Raw genomic sequence first — 18179 nt, forward strand, 5'->3', positions numbered from 1 at the left:
TTCTGGGGATATGAAACAGTTTGAGAACCACTGAAACATTTTCAGAAAATGGTCTGGATTTAGAAAAAAAACATTTTATAGAATCTGGTCTCAGGTCTAAATGGGTTAAAATCACCACAGCCACAAGCCTTTTACAAAAAAAAGAATAAGGGTATCTTTATTTTCCAAAACACAAACATTGTATGGTATATCGTAGAGACGGCCGTGACAATGATTTGGCCGAGGGGCGAGGAGGGAATAACATGCAACAACATGACGGAGCACTGCTAAGGCCAAGGAAATACACACAAAATTAACATTCAGGGAGGTTATAAAGAACTACAGGAAAGTAATAAAAGAACTACAGCGACCATGAGACCTCAAGGCACACAGGTTGTCAAAACACCGCTCCCTGGCACCCCCTGCTGACGGCCCGGGAGAACCACGCAGGCTGTCACAGAGAGGTTGTAGGTTGAACGGGACTTTTTGGGGAGTAACGTCATTTTTTTCATGGTTTGACGATAAAAAAAGATGAAAAACGACATACCATATAAAAGGCCACGTCATTTTCCATGGTTTTTAGGTTCGACTTCATGGTTTGACAGGAAAAACGACATTCTATGGTATGTCGTTTTTTCTGGTTTTCATCTTCTTTTTTCAACTCCACATCAAAATGTGGAGCTGGAACACTAACAGGATTGGGATCAGGAAGCGTAGGATCCAGAATCCATGGATGGAACCAGGAATGGATTCCAGCACATTTTTGGAACCAGGTTTTTCTTTAGCAAACAGAGAGTTACAGACCTGTAAGGGTCCATCTGGTTAAACCTAAACAGAGTAACAGACCTGTAAGGGTCCATTTGGAAACTCCTGTGTTTAATATCAAAAATTATAATGAAGGCCAAAATTATATAATAAAAATAAAATGTGTATATATATATCTAGGAATCATTACATCATTAAGAGGGAATCGTTTAATAACATCATGAAGTATCCCAACGTGCGATCCCCAATATAATCTATAATTCTCCAAAACACACTAATCTATAATTATGCATGCTTTTTCGTCGTGTTGGCGCGAGGTGCCAGGGAAGGGGGTTTGAACCAGCGACCTGTACGCACGCTATGGGGTCTTACGGGAAGAACAAAAAATAAAAAAGCTACAAAGCTCTAATAAACGTTAACACAACCTCTCTGGAGAACACAACAATAACACTAACCGTATTCAACAACAACCACACACCATCGCCCCCTGGCTGCGCTCCACAACGCGACAACAACAACAACGCCACCGCGCTAGAAAAAACGCTACGCCAAAAGTACACTTTAAGTAAAGGAGGGAGGAAGGAAGGAAGTTTATTTATCGCTTAAACACTGGATATAAAAGTATTTTTTACGGGTTTTTAAAAAGCGACAGTTTAGAGCGACGACATGCGCACAAGGGGTTAATATTATGTTTCTACAGACGGGGGGTGGGGCGGGGGGGTTGGTTGGTAGGGGCGTGTTCCCCCCCCCCCCCCCCCCCCGCCCAAAGGTTTTTAGGAATGCAAAATGGAAAAAGGTGAAGAAAAACAGAATCTCCACCATCTTTAGAAACGCTGAAACCGTCTGTCTTGAGCGTAACGAGGCTAACGAGGCTCGGACCGCCGAGAATAAAATCACTGGCAGAGAAGAGAAGAAAAGAATCACCCCCAAAAGTTTGGAACTTTGTAATTCATGGACAATTACTTCCATGTTGCTTTTACTTCTTTTTTTTATTTTGCATTTCCGAAAGAAGAATCTAAACATGACAGAACATAGACTCTCAGATCTCCTCAGACGTATGGACAAAACAGCACAGAAATTAACCCATTTTGGGTCATAGCATGCCACCGAGTGGTGCGCTACGAGCTTGTAGGTCTGCTATCATTAAAATGTGGCGCAAATCATTGAATATATATTTCAGAGCATTTTTAACGAAAATATTTGCTTCTGGGGGGGGGGTCCCTGGAACTACATATTTTGAGATGGGGGTCCGCAGCCCAATAGAGATAATTCTGGGGGTCCTTGACATGAAAAAGGTTGAGCACCAACTGACATAGAACCATGGGTTTTTCAGAAAACAATTAGGATTTAGAAGCTTTTTTTAAATCTACCTCAGTCCAAAATGGGTTAATGGCTCCACTGAGTGAGGAAAGAGCTCTACGGACAGACTTAGGCGCGATTCATACTCTTATACTCTTATTTTAGAGCTGAATAAAAGGCTCTGTAGAGCCTACAATGTGACGTCATTTGAGGTCTGGGGGGGCGTGTACCGTCCTAAAGTCGTCTCCTCGGTGCTACTGAAAATTGATGACGAGCCGAAATCATTCCGGCACTACAGCGCCGAAACAGCGGTAAAATAGGAGTATGAATCGGCCCTTAAGACCGACTACAGAAGAATTGCACGGCGAGACCGACTCAAATCTCCACGTATTGTTACCATCGATGAAATTAAAACCCAAGTGTTTTGACTCAAATCTCTATGAATTATTAACGATGATAATAAAATAAAATAAAAACGTTTGGAGAGGTCTAGAGAGAAGAAAATAAAACTTGACTTTTGGCATTTAATGGCGTGGTTGGAACACTGTATTCTGCCAAATACAACAGAGCGCTAGATATCAATTTATTAGTCGTTAGTCTTTTACTTTGTCTGTTTATTCCATCGTACTGAGAAGAGTCTTTGATAAATGTCCATAAAAATAAAACAGGAAAAACTAAACAAATGGACTAAATCTACGAGTTTGATTAAACTGCTTCATTTTGTACTTCCCCTGAAAGAAAACAGCAAAAATTGTAGATCTGCAAGCTCACACAACAACACACCATGTGGTGAGCTTGCAGATCACGACATAATGACACCCCCCCCCCCCCGGGAATAACAACAACGTCAACATTAAGGCCGTTCGCCAAAAAAAAGTCCACATTCGAATCGATTAAAAATAAAAACATGGTGATGTGAGACGAGACGAGGATTATTTTTCCAGATTTTAAATTGTCTTAAAGCCCCAATTTTATACTTTTATACATTTTCATAAAAATAGCAGATCTACAAGCTCCAACGGTTTGCGACACATTGTGAGCGTCAACGAATGCCGCGTGCCGTTACGAGCTCTATACACAGGCTTGTAGATCTGCTATTTTCGGGGGGATAACTCTAGTCTAGAAATGTTGTCGTCTTGATAAAAAGGTCATCAAAGGTCAGATGGAGGTTCCGTTTCTGATGCAAAGAAATATACTAAATAAAAACATATCTGATTGGTCGGCCGGCCGGTCGGCTTCCCACCAGGATGACCCAATGAAAACACAGCTGATGATGGCACAGAGAAACCGCTGTCGTCTGGTTGGTTGGTTTCCCTCTCAGGATGAACCAATGAAAAAGGTTACAATCTCCAGCCAAAGAGGAGGCGTGTCCACAGCCTGGTGAGACCTGGAATGAAACAAAACAAAATGTAATGTCATGACCGAAAGTATAAGGCTAAGAATACAAGCGGCCAAAATGAGTTTTCTCCGACGGGTGGCTGGCATCTCCCTTAAAGAAGTTCAGTCACGCGAGAGAGACTCTGAGTAGAACTGCTGCTCCTTCGCCAGCTGAGGTGGTTCGGGCATCTGGTTAGGATGCCTCTCGGGCGTCTCCCTAGGGAGGTACTCGATGCAGGTCCCACTGGGAGGAGACCCCCGGGGCAGACCAAGGATCACGTCCCACTGGGAGGAGACCCCGGGGCAAACCAAGGATCACGTCCCACTCGGAGACCCCGGGGCAGACCAAGGATCACGTCCCACTGGGAGGAGACTCCCGGGGCAGACCAAGGATCACGTCCCACTGGGAGGAGACCCCCGGGGCAGACCAAGGATCACGTCCCATTGGGAGGAGACCCCGGGGCAGACCAAGGATCACGTCCCACTGGGAGGAGACCCCCGGGGCAGACCAAGGATCACGTCCCACTCGGAGACCCCCGGGGCAGACCAAGGATCACCTCCCACTGGGAGGAGACCCCCGGGAAGACCAAGGATCACGTCCCACTGGGAGGAGACCCCCGGGAAGACCAAGGATCACCTCCCACTGGGAGGAGACCCCCGGGAAGACCAAGGATCACGTCCCACTGGGAGGGGACCCCCGGGAAGACCAAGGATCACCTATCACTGGGAGGAGACCCCCGGGAAGACCAAGGATCACGTCCCACTGGGAGGAGACCCCGGGGCAAACCAAGGATCACGTCCCACTGGGAGGAGACCCCCGGGGCAGACCAAGGATCACGTCCCACTCGGAGACCCCGGGGCAGACCAAGGATCATGTCCCACTGGGAGGAGACCCCGGGGCAGACCAAGGATCACGTGCCATTGGGAGGAGACCCCGGGGCACGTCCCACTGGGAGGAGACCCCGGGGCAGACCAAGGATCACGTCCCACTGGGAGGAGACCCCCGGTGCAGACCAAGGATCACGTCCCACTGGGAGGAGACCCCCGGGAAGACCAAGGATCACGTCCCACTGGGAGGAGACCCCCGGGAAGACCAAGGATCACCTCCCACTGGGAGGAGACCCCCGGGAAGACCAAGGATCACGTCCCACTGGGAGGGGACCCCCGGGAAGACCAAGGATCACCTATCACTGGGAGGAGACCCCCGGGAAGACCAAGGATCACGTCCCACTGGGAGGAGACCCCGGGGCAAACCAAGGATCACGTCCCACTGGGAGGAGACCCCCGGGGCAGACCAAGGATCACGTCCCACTCGGAGACCCCGGGGCAGACCAAGGATCATGTCCCACTGGGAGGAGACCCCGGGGCAGACCAAGGATCACGTGCCATTGGGAGGAGACCCCGGGGCACGTCCCACTGGGAGGAGACCCCGGGGCAGACCAAGGATCACGTCCCACTGGGAGGAGACCCCCGGTGCAGACCAAGGATCACGTCCCACTGGGAGGAGAGCCCCGGGGCAGACCAAGGATCACGTCCCACTGGGAGGAGACCCCCGGGGCAGACCAAGGATCACGTCCCACTGGGAGGAGACCCCGGTGCAGACCAAGGATCACGTCCCACTGGGAGGAGACCCCCGGGGCAGACCAAGGATCACGTCCCACTGGGAGGAGACCCCCGGGGCAGACCAAGGATCACGTCCCACTCGGAGACCCGGGGGCACGTCCCACTGGGAGGAGACCCCCGGGGCAGACCAAGGATCACGTCCCACTGGGAGGAGACCCCCGGGGCAGACCAAGGATCACGTCCCACTGGGAGGAGACTGACTGGCCTGGGAACGTCTCGGTATCCCCCAGGAGGAAGTCACTAATGTTGCTCTGGAGAGGGAAGTCTGGAGCATTCTGGTGGAGCTGTTGCCCCCGCGACCCAACTACGGATAAGCTGTTGAAGATGGATGGATGGATGGATGAAAATGTAATGTCTTAGGGCTAGGGTTACAGGCCGACCAGCTGAAGAAATCAATCACAGACCGCTAGTTTGATCACTTCAAATACGCTTTCATCTTAAAATAACTAATGACTGAAAATATGTTTGGTGTGCAGCAGCATGCCTTCACAGAATACACGTTGGGGGGGGGGGGGGGGGGGGGGGTCGATGGAATCCAAATGATCCGTCGTGGCCATTGAGAACAGTAATCCATGAGTACAGTAGGAGGGTGATGTGGTTACAGTTAACTAACCCATGAGTACAATAGGCTGGTGATGTGGTTACAGTTAACTAACCCATGAGACATGAGTACAGTAGGAGGGTGATGTGGTTACAGTTAACTAACCCATGAGTACAGTAGGAGGGTGATGTGGTTACAATTAACTAACCCATGAGTACAGTAGGAGGGTGATGTGGTTACAGTTAACCAACCCATGAGTACAGTAGGAGGGTGATGTGGTTACAGTTAACTAACCCATGAGTACAGTAGGAGGGTGATGTGGTTACAGTTAACTAACCCATGAGTACAGTAGGAGGGTGATGTAGTTACAGTTAACTAACCCATGAGTAAAGTAGGAGGGTGATGTAGTTACAGTTAACTAACCCATGAGTAAAGTAGGAGGGTGATGTAGTTACAGTTAACTAACCCATGAGTAAAGTAGGAGGGTGATGTAGTTACAGTTAACTAACCCATGAGTAAAGTAGGAGGGTGATGTAGTTACAGTTAACTATGGAATCTTGCATTTTTTCGTCACTCAAAATCCCCATACATGGGGAAAGGCCCCATATATTGTGCCCAGGTCTCGTGACATCACCAGGGACGATAGTAAATCAGGGATCATATCACAGCGTCTCCCTTTTGACTGATACCCGTCCAATTCAACTCTAGACGCCCCTGCCCCTCATCAAAGCCTGTACACTCAAGACACTGCCCCCGCTGCCACCCTTAGATCTCCATATATGGAGCTGACCTGTTCTGACATTCCATATGTTGATCTGACCTCATCAAAGCCTGTACACTGTACGCTCCATATATGGCCAGTGCATGCCCTTTAGGGCGAGGTGGCGGGTTAGGATAGGGTAGAGCCATCTACTAGAAGAGTTAGGACATTGAGGGGGCAGAAACCGAGCGCTCGAGCGCTGTTCATGCAGCCTGAACTGAGACAAGCTGGAGTTGGAAATACATTGTTTTCAACGAGGGCGGCGCATGACATGACAACTGTTTTAAAGTATTGTACAGTAACAACTAAAGTATCTTTAAGTTGTACCATTACTACAAAACAATCTAAAACTAGACAAAGTGCCAATCGGCACAGGTCTCCACCAGGGCAGGTCAGGTTGTGGCCTCATGGTGGCGCTATAACAGGCTGTTGAGGAAGATTTGGGCCAGGGGTTCGTGTTGGAGGGATGCAGGTACAATGTTTTTCCATGTGTGCATACATAAGTTGTATACAGATCGATGCAGTTATAGCTAAAAACAGGAATTGGCCTGTTATAGCGCCACCGTGAGGCTGATTTTGAGGAAAAAATTGTGGCATGTCGTCCTCGGCCTAGTGAAAATGTGCGTGTATAATGGACGAATCGTGTGAGCTTTGGAAGCCAATCGTAGCCAATCAGGATGGAAGATGGGAAATGGTGGCGCTCCGTGTTGATCACATGACTATGGAGATAGTGTATACCGATTTGCGTGAAATTTGGATAAAATCTGGAGTAATAATAGAAAATGTGTTTTACATATGTCGGCCTCCTGGTGGCGCTATAAAGAGCAGATGTGAAAAATTCCAGGCAAAGGTTTTTCCTTGGCCTCTAGGGAGTTGGCATACAGAGTTATCCACAGATCCGTGCAGTTAGAGGTAAAAACACTTTTCGGCCAGTTATAGCGCCACCTTGAGTCTGAGTTGAAATTGTTCATGTGGCATTTCGTCCTCGGCCTAGTGGGAATGTGGGTGCACAATTTCACGGAAATCACGCGATGTGTTCATGATTTGCAGCATTTTGTTTGAAACTGAGCACTCCTGTGAACTTTGGAAGCCAATCTTAACCAATCAGGATGGAGTGTGAGAAATCTGAAAGACCGGTTTCGTTGAATGGCTCTAGAGAGACTGTGTACCAATTTGCGTGATGTTTGGACAAAATCTGTAGGTGTACTGTGCAAAAACTTGTTTTGCACTTGTTTTGCACAAAGCGGCCTCCCTGTGGCACTATAACAGGCCGTTCTGGAAAGTTTGGGGCAGAGGTTCATCCTTGGCATCCAGGGAGTGTGTGTGCAAAATTTGGCATCGACCGGGTTAACGGTGGCCGAGATTAGCTGCTCACGGACACACGGACGGACGGACGGACGGACGGACGGACGGACACACGGACGGACGGAGTGCAAAACATACTCTCCCCACATGCCTTCGGCCTGGTGGAGACAATAAAGGGATTTAAGATCATTACAGCTGGGCTGTTGCCCTGAGTCCAATGCATTTCTGCCTACTTCCGGTCCAGGACTTGTCCCAGTTGGTCGTCCCCATTTTCAACAGAAGTCTATGTATAGGAGAGACACTTCATTAGACTGAAGCCCCATGAAGGGAACGCAGTTTGCGTAACTCTGTCTATATCTAAGACTCTGGGATAGGGCTTAGGGTTTTAGGGTCAGGGCGTACCTCTAGTCCTTCTCCTCCTCCTCCTCCTCCATGGGGTAGGAGGACAGGGGGTTAGGGGGTAGGGGTTAGGGCTCACCTCTAGTCCTTCTTCTCCTCCTCCTTCTTGTCCTCCTCCTCCGTGGGGTATGAGTGCCAGGTCAGTCTCTCCTCGTAGAAGGAGATGACCACCTGAGGACACTTCACGTTCGCCTCCTTGGCGGGAACCAGGTCCGCCTCGTCAGAGTTCTTCCTGCCGGGACAGGAAGTGATGGACCAGCGGGGGAGGGGGGGGGGGGGGGGGTGGCGGAGGGATGGAGGGAAAGAAAATCGTTGAGGAGGAGAGGAGGAACAGGGTGGTGGGAGAGGAGAGGAGAGGAGAGGAGAGGAGAGGAGAGGAGAGGAGAGGAGAGGAGAGGAGAGGAGAGGAGAGGAGAGGAGAGGAGAGGAGAGAAAGAAAACAGTGAGTAAATTCAGGAAATCATGTGTGTTTACACACCAGTAAAACGCCATAAAGACCGCTAGGGCTGAGACAGTACCGGAATAATGTCAAGAATGGGTGAAATTAATTGAGTAATTCAACAACGCTCCACACATCCCAGACTCTTCTCCCTTCTCTAAAACGCCCTGGACAACACTGCACACGTACCAGACTCTTCTCCCTTCTCTAAAACACCCTGGACAACGCTCCACACGTCCCAGACTCTTCTCTCTTCTCTAAATCACCCTGGACAATGCTCCACATGTCCCAGACTCTTCTCTTTGTGTGTGTGTGTACAAAAATACAAAATTGTGTGTACAAAAATACAAAATAAAAACACTTAAAACAAAGAAGGCCTGTGGGGCAGACGGAATTCTAAATGAAATGATAAAATCCACCGACCTCAAATTCCAACTGGCCATATTAAAACTCCTAAATATCGTGCTCAGCTCTGGGATTTTCCCCAGCATATGGAATCAAGGGCTGATAACGCCACTCCACAAAAGTGGAGACAAATATGACCCAAATAACTACCACGGGGACAACCTCGGAAAGATCCTCTGCATGATCCTCAACCTAGGGGTGGGCGATATGGACAAAACTTTTATCACGATATTTTTTCAAGCTTATCACGATACACGATATTATCACGATATTTTCGCGCGCGGTTTTTTATGGTTATTTTTCAAGTTACTTAACAGTACAAGGTAACAAAAATTTAAGAAATACCATTTAGACTGTATTTAGACATTTAAATACCATGAGAAACTCCTCATCGGTATGTGCACGAGCACACACACCCCACACTATTATAATGTAGCTGTCAGCAGAAACCGCTTGTTGTCATTTTTTTATATTTTATGTCTTGCAAATGTATGCTCTACCATACTATAGCATCACACAAAAGCAACAGAAATAGCAGATCCGCAAGCTCTGCTTATCGTCTCTGTCGGTGGAAATCCCATATAGGATTCAAATTCAAAAAGGGCTAAAGTAGCAGATCTACAAGCTCAAATCATGTCACTTCACTCACACATCTCGTGCTTGTGGATCTTCTACTTTTGCTGCTTTTGTGTGACGCTGTATCAGTGATGTAAATAGGTTTTCAAATATGGGTCCCGGGATGCACAGGTGGTCATTCAAATGATTCCCAAAAAGTTGTTATGAGTCCCATTTGGCCTTTAGTGTGGTCAACTTTTTGAGGGCACAAGGCCAAGTGCCAGGGCATGAAGGCCATCAATTAAAACAATGATTTTAAGTCCCCGGTCATCATTATTTTAGCTTAAAAGGTTAAGGATGATACATTTTTTATTTATTTAAAGGCGAACATTGGTTCAGAACAGTGCTTCTTAAATAAATAATCACAGCTTTAAATAACAAAATATAAGTAGCTACTGTTGTAAAATATTGTAAACATGTCTGTAACATGGGGTCCCAGTGCAGAGATGAAAATCACAATGAAAAGGCCTATAGGACCCTGTCACCCTATAGGCTAATTCATATACATTTAATTTGGGGGTCCTTGAAATTCCTGGATAAGTCCTTGAAATGCCTGAAGAAGGTCAGTAGACCGAAAGCTTGCCAAAAATAAATTGATTGTGCGCAGATCTGAGTGTGCGGAGCTTCCCTTTATTTTTTCTCTTATTCCCTTTGTGGCTCCAGCATCTCTCTAAAGTTTTTTTCAGCGGATGAGCGGTGGTTCCTTTTCTATTGGGGTCCTTGAAATTAAAATGGCTGAGGATCACTGGATTAAACTGAGTTAATTCACAGAAAATACATTCATTTGTATAGCCCTATGTTTCTGTTCTGCCTCGTCTGTTTTTGTTCTGATATTGTCACAACTGTGATTGATATGTTCCTTGTTTTTACCTTCTAACTTTGTTTCTTAAGGTGCTTTATAAATAACATTTCATTTTACTTACTTACATAACTTTTGAATGAGGGCTTGGTTTAGAAAAGATTATTTTGTGCTAAAGTAATACATTGAATAACATGTAGATGTTAAGGCTAAACTGGCATAGGCATTGTGGGGGTGCAGGACTGAGGACTCTGGAGATAAATCAAGTGTAAAAAGCATTTTGTACACTTGTGTGCTTATGAACATTTACCACGTTATGTCCGCATTGATACAGAAATTAATGATTATTAAGCGAGCGACGCGTGTACAGTGAGCGGCGCGCGCTCTGGTGCTTGGCTACTAGCCGTGGCCAGCCTAACGCCAGGGCTCCACCGGGCGCGTTGCGTCTCCGTCGCGTGCGTCAACAAACGAACCAGTTCAATTTTAATGGTGACCCCTTCATTGATTAAAAGGGGAACATTCTGTGATGGTGACGGAGACGCGATGCTGATGCGCCCGGTGGAGCCCCGGTGTTACGGACAATTTACTCTGTAGCGTAGCAGACGATAGCGTGGTAAATGGTGGTGGAGGAGTCCTGCAGTCTATGCTGTTGTTTTGTGAGTTTATATCCATGAAGACGAGTCACGTTGGTCTTAACACACGGGCTCTGTCTGTGTGACAGACGTGGAGTTCTTTTTGGGAACTATAAACACGTCGCCCTTCCTCGACATGTTGAGCTGTTTACTACATGAGGCTACAGCTCAGCGCAATGCTGTTTCCCTCTGCCTAGAAGAAAGGGGGCGGGGACTTTGGGAGTGCTGAGAACTCAACAGAGTTATAAGCAAACCACGCCGTCCATTGGGGTGCCGTAGCAACGTGTGGTTAGCTTGTAGATCTTTTATTTTTTGTGAACGAAACTGTCGTACTGCAGAAGTAAAAATTACGGCATAGAACTGCATATATAGAGTGTGCATTCACTGTCTGATGCAGCACATTTATCGTGATGAAAACGATAACTCTAAAAAGCCATATCGTGGAGACGTTGTATCGTCCCGACGATAATTATCGCCATATCGTCCACCCCTACCTCAACCACAGCATTCTAAATTTCCTCACTGAAAGCAATGTCCTGAGCAAATCACAAATTGGCTTTCTACCAAAATATCGCACAACAGACCACATTTACACTCTCAACACCCTAATTGACAACCAAATAAACAAAAACAAAAGCTAATTATTCTCCTGCTTTGTCGACTTCAAAAAAGCATTCGATTCAATTTGGCATGAGGGCCTGATGTACAAACTGTTGGAAAGTGGCATTGGGGGGGAAAACCTATGACATCATAAAATCAATGTACACTAACAACAAATGCGCAGTTAAAATAGGCGAAAAGCACAGACTTTTTCCCCCAAAATCGAGGAGTTAGACAGGGATGCAGCCTGAGTCCAACACTCTTCAACATATATATCAACGAATTAGCAAAAACGTTAGAAAAGTCTACAGCTCCAGGCATCCCCTTGGCAAACACAGAAATCAAATGCTTACTTTACACAGATGACCTGCTGCTGCTGTCCCCAACCAAGGAAGGACAACAGCAGCAACTTGATCTCCTACACAAATTCTCCCAGACATGGGCCCTGACAGTGAACCTAACTAAGACTAAAATCATGATATTTCAAAATAGGCCCAGCCGCCAAAACCACCAATTTTTCCTAATACAATCCCACTAGAACAAACACAAACAGAGCCTACCTTCGCCTAAACATCAGCAGCACAGGGAACTACAACCAAGCTGTAAAGGACCTGAGAGACAAGGCAAGAAGTGCATTCTATGCCATCAAAAGAAACATAAAAATAGACATCCCAATTAAAACCAGTGTTGTTTTCGTCAGGACTGGCGATAACGTAAATGACGACGTCAACGCCCCTTTTTCCAGGACTAAGACGGACTAAAACGAACGACACTCAAATAATTCGGGACAAGACTGACGCTGACGAGCTAATTAGCTCTGTTTGACGCGATGACGATGACGAGACGTGTGTGTGTTATCGCTGACAAGACGATGCTAGACGAAAATTTTAGTTGATTGACGAACAAAGTTTTAAATGCATGAAAATGTTCCGCCTGTCACTGCCCTCGCCTGTCACTGCTCTCGCCTCTATCCTCCTCTCCTCTCCTTGTTGGTCACGCCCATCTGCATGCATGCACACACACACACACACACACACACACACACACACACACACTCCTCTTCAGACAACAATAACACCACCAGACTGGGGGAACCCGCTTAGATCACTTTGCTTGTCCCCGTGGATTGGAAATAGGATTTAAAAGGCTATTCGATGATAGCGTGGATTACAGCACAGTTGTGTGCAATTATTCAATAAAGAATTCACCGCACCTCGGCAAGCCTCCAGTATCGGCTCAATGCGAAACATATTGCACCTAGCCTAGCCTGGAAGCTAACGTCAATCAACAACAGTAGCTCTGGTCGATAGCGTAGTTAGGACTCAGGAGTTCTATGGTACTCAATTTGATCCTTTCGCCTCACTCACACCCGCGGAAGTGCAGGCTGTGCTGCAGCACCTCGTTTTTAACATAAAAAAAGATGTGAAAGCCTACTTTCCTCCTTCTAACACTATGGATCAGAGCTAATGTTATTCCAACTCCCAGTAGCAGTTCAAGTACCCGACCAGATGACATGGTTTCTAACTAAACGGTTATGGCCAAATAAAATGTTTTTGGGTACTCAGAAAAGCTCTATATAAATTATTAATTTTGAGATATTACAAAAACAATGTTTTATTGCTTAAACTTATGTATTCACTATTCATTGATTCACTAGTATACTAAAATCCATTAAAAAATGGCTCTCAGTTCTTGGGTCAAATAATGATATGCGATTAAAATGTGATTAATCGAGATTAATTAACTACAAAGCCTCTGATTAATTTGATTATTTTTTTTAATCGAGTCCCAGCTCTAATTAATACCTGTACGCTATAGACATTTTATTTAAAGACATTTTTAATTTTTTGACAAACTGGACTAAAACCTTTTACTAAAATGACTAAAACTGACTAAAACCCTTAGGAGTTTCCGTCGACTAAAACTATCAAGGATAGAAATGACTAAGACTGACTAAGACTAATTAAGCATTTTTCCAAATGACTAAGACTGACTAAGACTAATTAAGCATTTTTCCAAAAGACTTAAAATACTGGACTCTGTGATAGAACCAATTTCCCTCTATGGTTGCGAGATCTGGGGACCATTAGCAAACCATGATCTTGAAAAATGGGAAAAACACCAAACAGAGACCCTACACACAGAACTCCAGCGAAAAACACCAAATAATGCATGCAGGGCAGAATTAGGACGATACCCACTCATAATCAAAATAAAAAAGAGAGCACTTAAGTTCTACAACCACCTAAAAGAAAGTGACCTAGATGCACTCCATAACAAGGCACTCACACACAGTGAAAATCTAGAGAGATGCCCCCTCAGCCATCTGGCCCTAGAAACACAAACACAAACAGAGCCACGAGATAGAAAACCCATTGGACTAAACCAAATTATAAAACAGCAAAAGGAAAACTATCTGACACATTGGAAAGAAGCAACACAAAAGCAGAATAAACTAGAATGCTATCTGGCCCTAAACAGAGAATACACAGTGGCAGAATACCTGAGCACCGTGACCGACCCAAAACAAAGAAAATCTTAACTATGTACAGACTCAGTGAGCACAGTCTCGCAATCGAGAAAGGCCGTCATAAGCAGACCTGTATCCCGAGAGAAGACAGACTATGCACCCACTGCACACAAAATGAAGTGGAAACCGAGCTACACTTCCTAACCATCTGTCCATTGTACCAAGACATCAGAGACACATACTTCCCACAGATTACAACCACACACAGAGATTTTGAAAACATGACCAATGACAAAAAACTCCCATATCTGCTGGGCGAAGTACAACAATGTGCAAACACAGCAGCAAGATTTGTGAGTTGCTGTGATAGGAGAAGGATATCAAATGGAACACAACCACCCTAAAGACTGATCATTGTGTATATTCCTGCACTATACCTGCATTGAGTGACCTTGGTACATAGAATTTGATCTATTGAAGATTCTGACCTTCAAATGTACATCATTTTTGTTTTGATTGTATTGCTGTATTGTTCGTTCTGCTTTGGCAATGTAAACGTATGTTTTCTCATGCCAATAAAGCCCTTTGAATTGAATTGTGTGTGTGTGTGTGTGTGTGTGTGTGTGTACCATTTCATCAGGAACATCAGTTCTCCACTAGAGTCTGTTGCTCCAATGATCCTCTCAGGTTGTAAACCTCTTCCGAACCCTCTGGCCTTCTCGCCCTGAAACACAATGACACAAATGGACGTCTTTAGTGACACATGAAAAATGTCATACATTATCAAAGATCTTTTCAAAAATACCGGAAATAGTTGATCTACAAGCTTACATGAGGCGCTGCTGACTGGAATGAAATGCAGGTTTTAAGAACACATTGAGCTGTATTTGCTGAGGCAGTGTTGTGTTGAACAAAGATGGTACTTTCGCTATTTGAAAATTGTTAATCTTCGCGAAATATAAACTGAACCTCGTTGTGTAATCGACATGAACATGTTTGAGAAACTGTTCTAGTACTGCTGGTTTATTCACTGGCTCCATTCTCCTCCCCTTTTATCACTGGCTCCTCCCCTTTAAACTCTCCGGTCAAGATACACGGAACGGAAGGAGGCGTCTACCTTTCTGTGTCTGTGGAGATACAGACAGCCCAGAGCCGAAGGAGAAGTCTACCTTTCTGTGTCTGTGGAGATACAGACACCCCAGAGCCGAAGGAGGCGTCTACCTTTCTGTATCTGTGGAGATACAGACGGCCCAGAGCCGAAGGAGGCGTCTACCTTTCTGTGTCTGTGGAGATACAGACGGCCCAGAGCCGAAAGAGTCGACTAAAATGTGTTTTGGCGGGCCTTGATGCCGTCGAAATGACTGATTTTACACTTGCTGAAAATAGCTGATCTACAAGCTCACAACGCGTCGCAGCGTTCTACTGGATCTCTTGTCCACTAGTCCCTTCCTAAAATTTTAGTTTAGTTTGTATTTGTTGACAAAATTGTCAGTATATTTATCATAGCTTAGTTTTCATCAGTGGAAAAAGAGTAGTCGACAGACATTTTTTGTCTTACTTTTAGTCGACGAAAACAACACCGTTTCTAACCCATTTTGGACGGGAACCCATTTGTGTTTTAAGCACAAGACACAAGCTTGTAGGTCTGCTATTTTTGAGAAATCGTTTAAATGTGGTGCAAATCTTTGAATATATATTCTTTCAGAGTGAACAACATATTCTCAGATGGGGGTCGGCGGGCCGATTACATAATAATCTTGGGGATCCTTGACATGAAAATGTTTGAGAACCACTGAACACAGAAACTTGGGGTTTTTCAGAAAACCGTCAGGATTTAGAAGACATTTGTAGAATGGTCCTCGGGTCTAAATGGGCCCACCTGCGCCCTGCTCACCTCGTCTTTCTTCCTCTTGCTGCTCCTCTCCTCTCCATCGTGGGGCGCTGCTGCGTCGCTGGCAGCCTTCCTCTTGGTCTCCTTCTTCTTGGCTTCCTTCTCGTTGTGTTTGGTCATGTACTCGGCTATGAGGTCAGGACAGTCCAGGTTGTCCTGAGGCTCCCATGTGTTGTCCTCCCTGTACACACACACACACACACACACACACACACACACACACACACACAGGCACGAAAACACGGACACGCACACACACACACAGGCAGGCACACGCAATGACACACACACACACACACACACACACACACACACGTTAGTATTACTATATGCAAGCCATTAACACATCAAGACTGTAGTACGTGTACGCACGTCCTTTTAGGGCTGCGCGATTAATCGAAATTTGATCGAAATCGCGATATTTACTAGGGTTTTTACTATTTACGGTAAATCTCTCTTGCACTCGCCCGCAGGCTACCGTAGTTACTTCCTCCTCCCTCTATGTTTTTTGTGTCCATATCACTATGCCAAAACAAAATGTGATAGAGGGGTCAAAGTTGAACGAAAGTGCGCATGCGTCGTCAAAACATTTGGTGCGCGGTAGATCAAAGGCATGGAGGCGCATTTGCGCACCAGCTGAGAGACAGGGATTTAGAGAATGCTGACAGGCACTCAAATGAGATGTTAACGTCCTGTAAGTAGACTTAGAAATAAAACTAGTGTTGACTAATCAATACAAGTGGTTCTTATTTTGATGAGGCAGTTGCTGCACAGAAAGTCTGTTTCACTTGTAAACAAGCTACGATGGATGAGCTGTCAAAGTGCTAGTCGCTAAACCATGTTAGGGACCATATTTACAATATGAAAACTGTCACACGCTGGAATTAAACAAGGAACCTGCAGGCAGCATTAGGTGAGTAATTCATTGTATATGTGTTAAACGTTTGTGCTAGAGATAAACGGACAGGTGCTGCCAGTGGGATATACTGCTGCTTAACGCCGACACTATCGTTAAGCAGCAGTGCGCACCCCGCTGTGCGCCCCAAACTACATGGGCAGGTGCTCCTTTGAGTACTAGCCCAAAATAATAGTGTGCACCCCTGCAAATAACGTTAGTTTTGTGTATTAATTTACTTTTAATGCGTGGCCTCCAGTGCCCCCCTACTTAATATTGACCAAAACCAGAGCAGAACTCCCACCACGGGACTCGGGCAATCAATTATTACAGTTGCAACCACTATAATAAAGGGGAGGCATCCAAAGGCGTCCTGTGGCACTGAGTGAGTTTTAATCTCAAGTGTTTCATACAGCTTAAGTTAAAAAAATCTGAACTATCCCTTTAAGTAGCATGTGACAATTGTGACATGTCAAACTAGGGGATTTTCAAGATTCTAAATCCATTCCAAGCATTAGTTTTGCACTCCTTGGGCTAAAAACGGTGTGTGTGATGTTGTGATGTGATGAGGTCAGCACATTTTGGGCATGTGGTATTTTTCGTGCAAAACTAATGCTTGGAATGAACCTTTTTAATGTTAAAAATAATCAGAGCGAACGCTTTTAACCCATTTTGGGGCGAGAACCCCTTTTGGTGTTAGCAATGGCATTATGTTGACAAAGAAACAAAATGGGTTAACTGAAATATTTGCTTCTGGGGGGGGGGGGGGGGGGGGGTCCCTGGAACTACATATATTTTTAGATGTTACAACATTTTTGGGGGTCCTTGACATCGTGTACTCACTCAGAGAAGAGACATTAAAGACATTAAAGAGACATGGTGTACTCACTCAGAGAAGCCCTTCCATTTGAGCAGGAACTCCACCCGCCCTTTGACGACCCGTCTGTCCAGAACCTTCTCCACCACATACTCCTCCTCCTCCTCCTCCTCTGGGGCCGCACCCCCCTCCGCCGCCGCGGCCGCCGCTGCAGCGGGAGCCTCCTCGCCGCTAGGGGGCGCCGCTGCGTCTGCTGCTTTGTCTGCTACTTCTGCCGCAGCCGCCGTCGCCGCCGGTGTCTCGGCAACAGGCTCCGCCTCCACCTCCGCCACCTCCTCGGGCTTCTTGGCCTTCTTTGCCGCCGTGGTCGCCAGCTTGACTGAGTGGTGTCAGTGCCTCTGGTGGACGGGAGGGGGAAGGACAGCAGGGTAAAAGATGTGTCGGTGATGTCACTATGTTTTCAATGTAATGAGTAATGAGGCATTCCAAAGACCGCTATTCTGATGCAGCTCCATTCCGTCGCAATGCCAAATCCGTCCCCCCCTGAAAATAGCTGATCTACAAGTTC

The 18179-nt window shown here is 46.0% G+C and overlaps 1 protein-coding gene across 2 annotated transcripts; it reads right to left on the minus strand.

The window, feature by feature from the left end:
- Window positions 1-900: 900 nt before the first annotated feature.
- cbx1a (chromobox homolog 1a (HP1 beta homolog Drosophila)) lies at window positions 901-17818 on the minus strand. 2 transcript variants are annotated; one of them, XM_083780097.1, is made up of 5 exons: window positions 17684-17818; window positions 15903-16080; window positions 14638-14732; window positions 8128-8280; window positions 901-3420 (listed from the first exon to the last, which is right to left on the minus strand). In XM_083780097.1, exons 2-4 carry the CDS (start codon window positions 16017-16019, stop codon window positions 8130-8132), a joined length of 363 nt encoding a protein of 120 aa, XP_083636223.1. In that variant the 5' UTR covers window positions 16020-16080; window positions 17684-17818; the 3' UTR covers window positions 901-3420; window positions 8128-8129. The 2 variants fall into 2 exon arrangements, with proteins under 2 accessions (XP_083636223.1, XP_083636222.1); XM_083780096.1 differs by having other exon boundaries at window positions 901-3430.
- Between the last annotated feature and the right edge of the window lie 361 nt (window positions 17819-18179).

This window comes from Protomyctophum parallelum (genome assembly GCF_964188405.1).
Source record: "Protomyctophum parallelum genome assembly, chromosome: 13".
NCBI lineage: Eukaryota > Metazoa > Chordata > Actinopteri > Myctophiformes > Myctophidae > Protomyctophum > Protomyctophum parallelum.

Coding starts and splice junctions, on each gene's coding strand:
- cbx1a (XM_083780097.1), bottom strand. CDS start 16,019: ATGACCAAACACAACGAGAAGGAAGCCAAGAAGAAGGAGACCAAGAGG. Junction 14,733..15,902: donor GCAAGAGGAAGAAAGACGAG/GTGAGCAGGGCG, acceptor ATTGTGTTTCAG/GGCGAGAAGGCCAGAGGGTT. Junction 8,281..14,637: donor CTGATGTTCCTGATGAAATG/GTACACACACAC, acceptor CTGTCCCGGCAG/GAAGAACTCTGACGAGGCGG.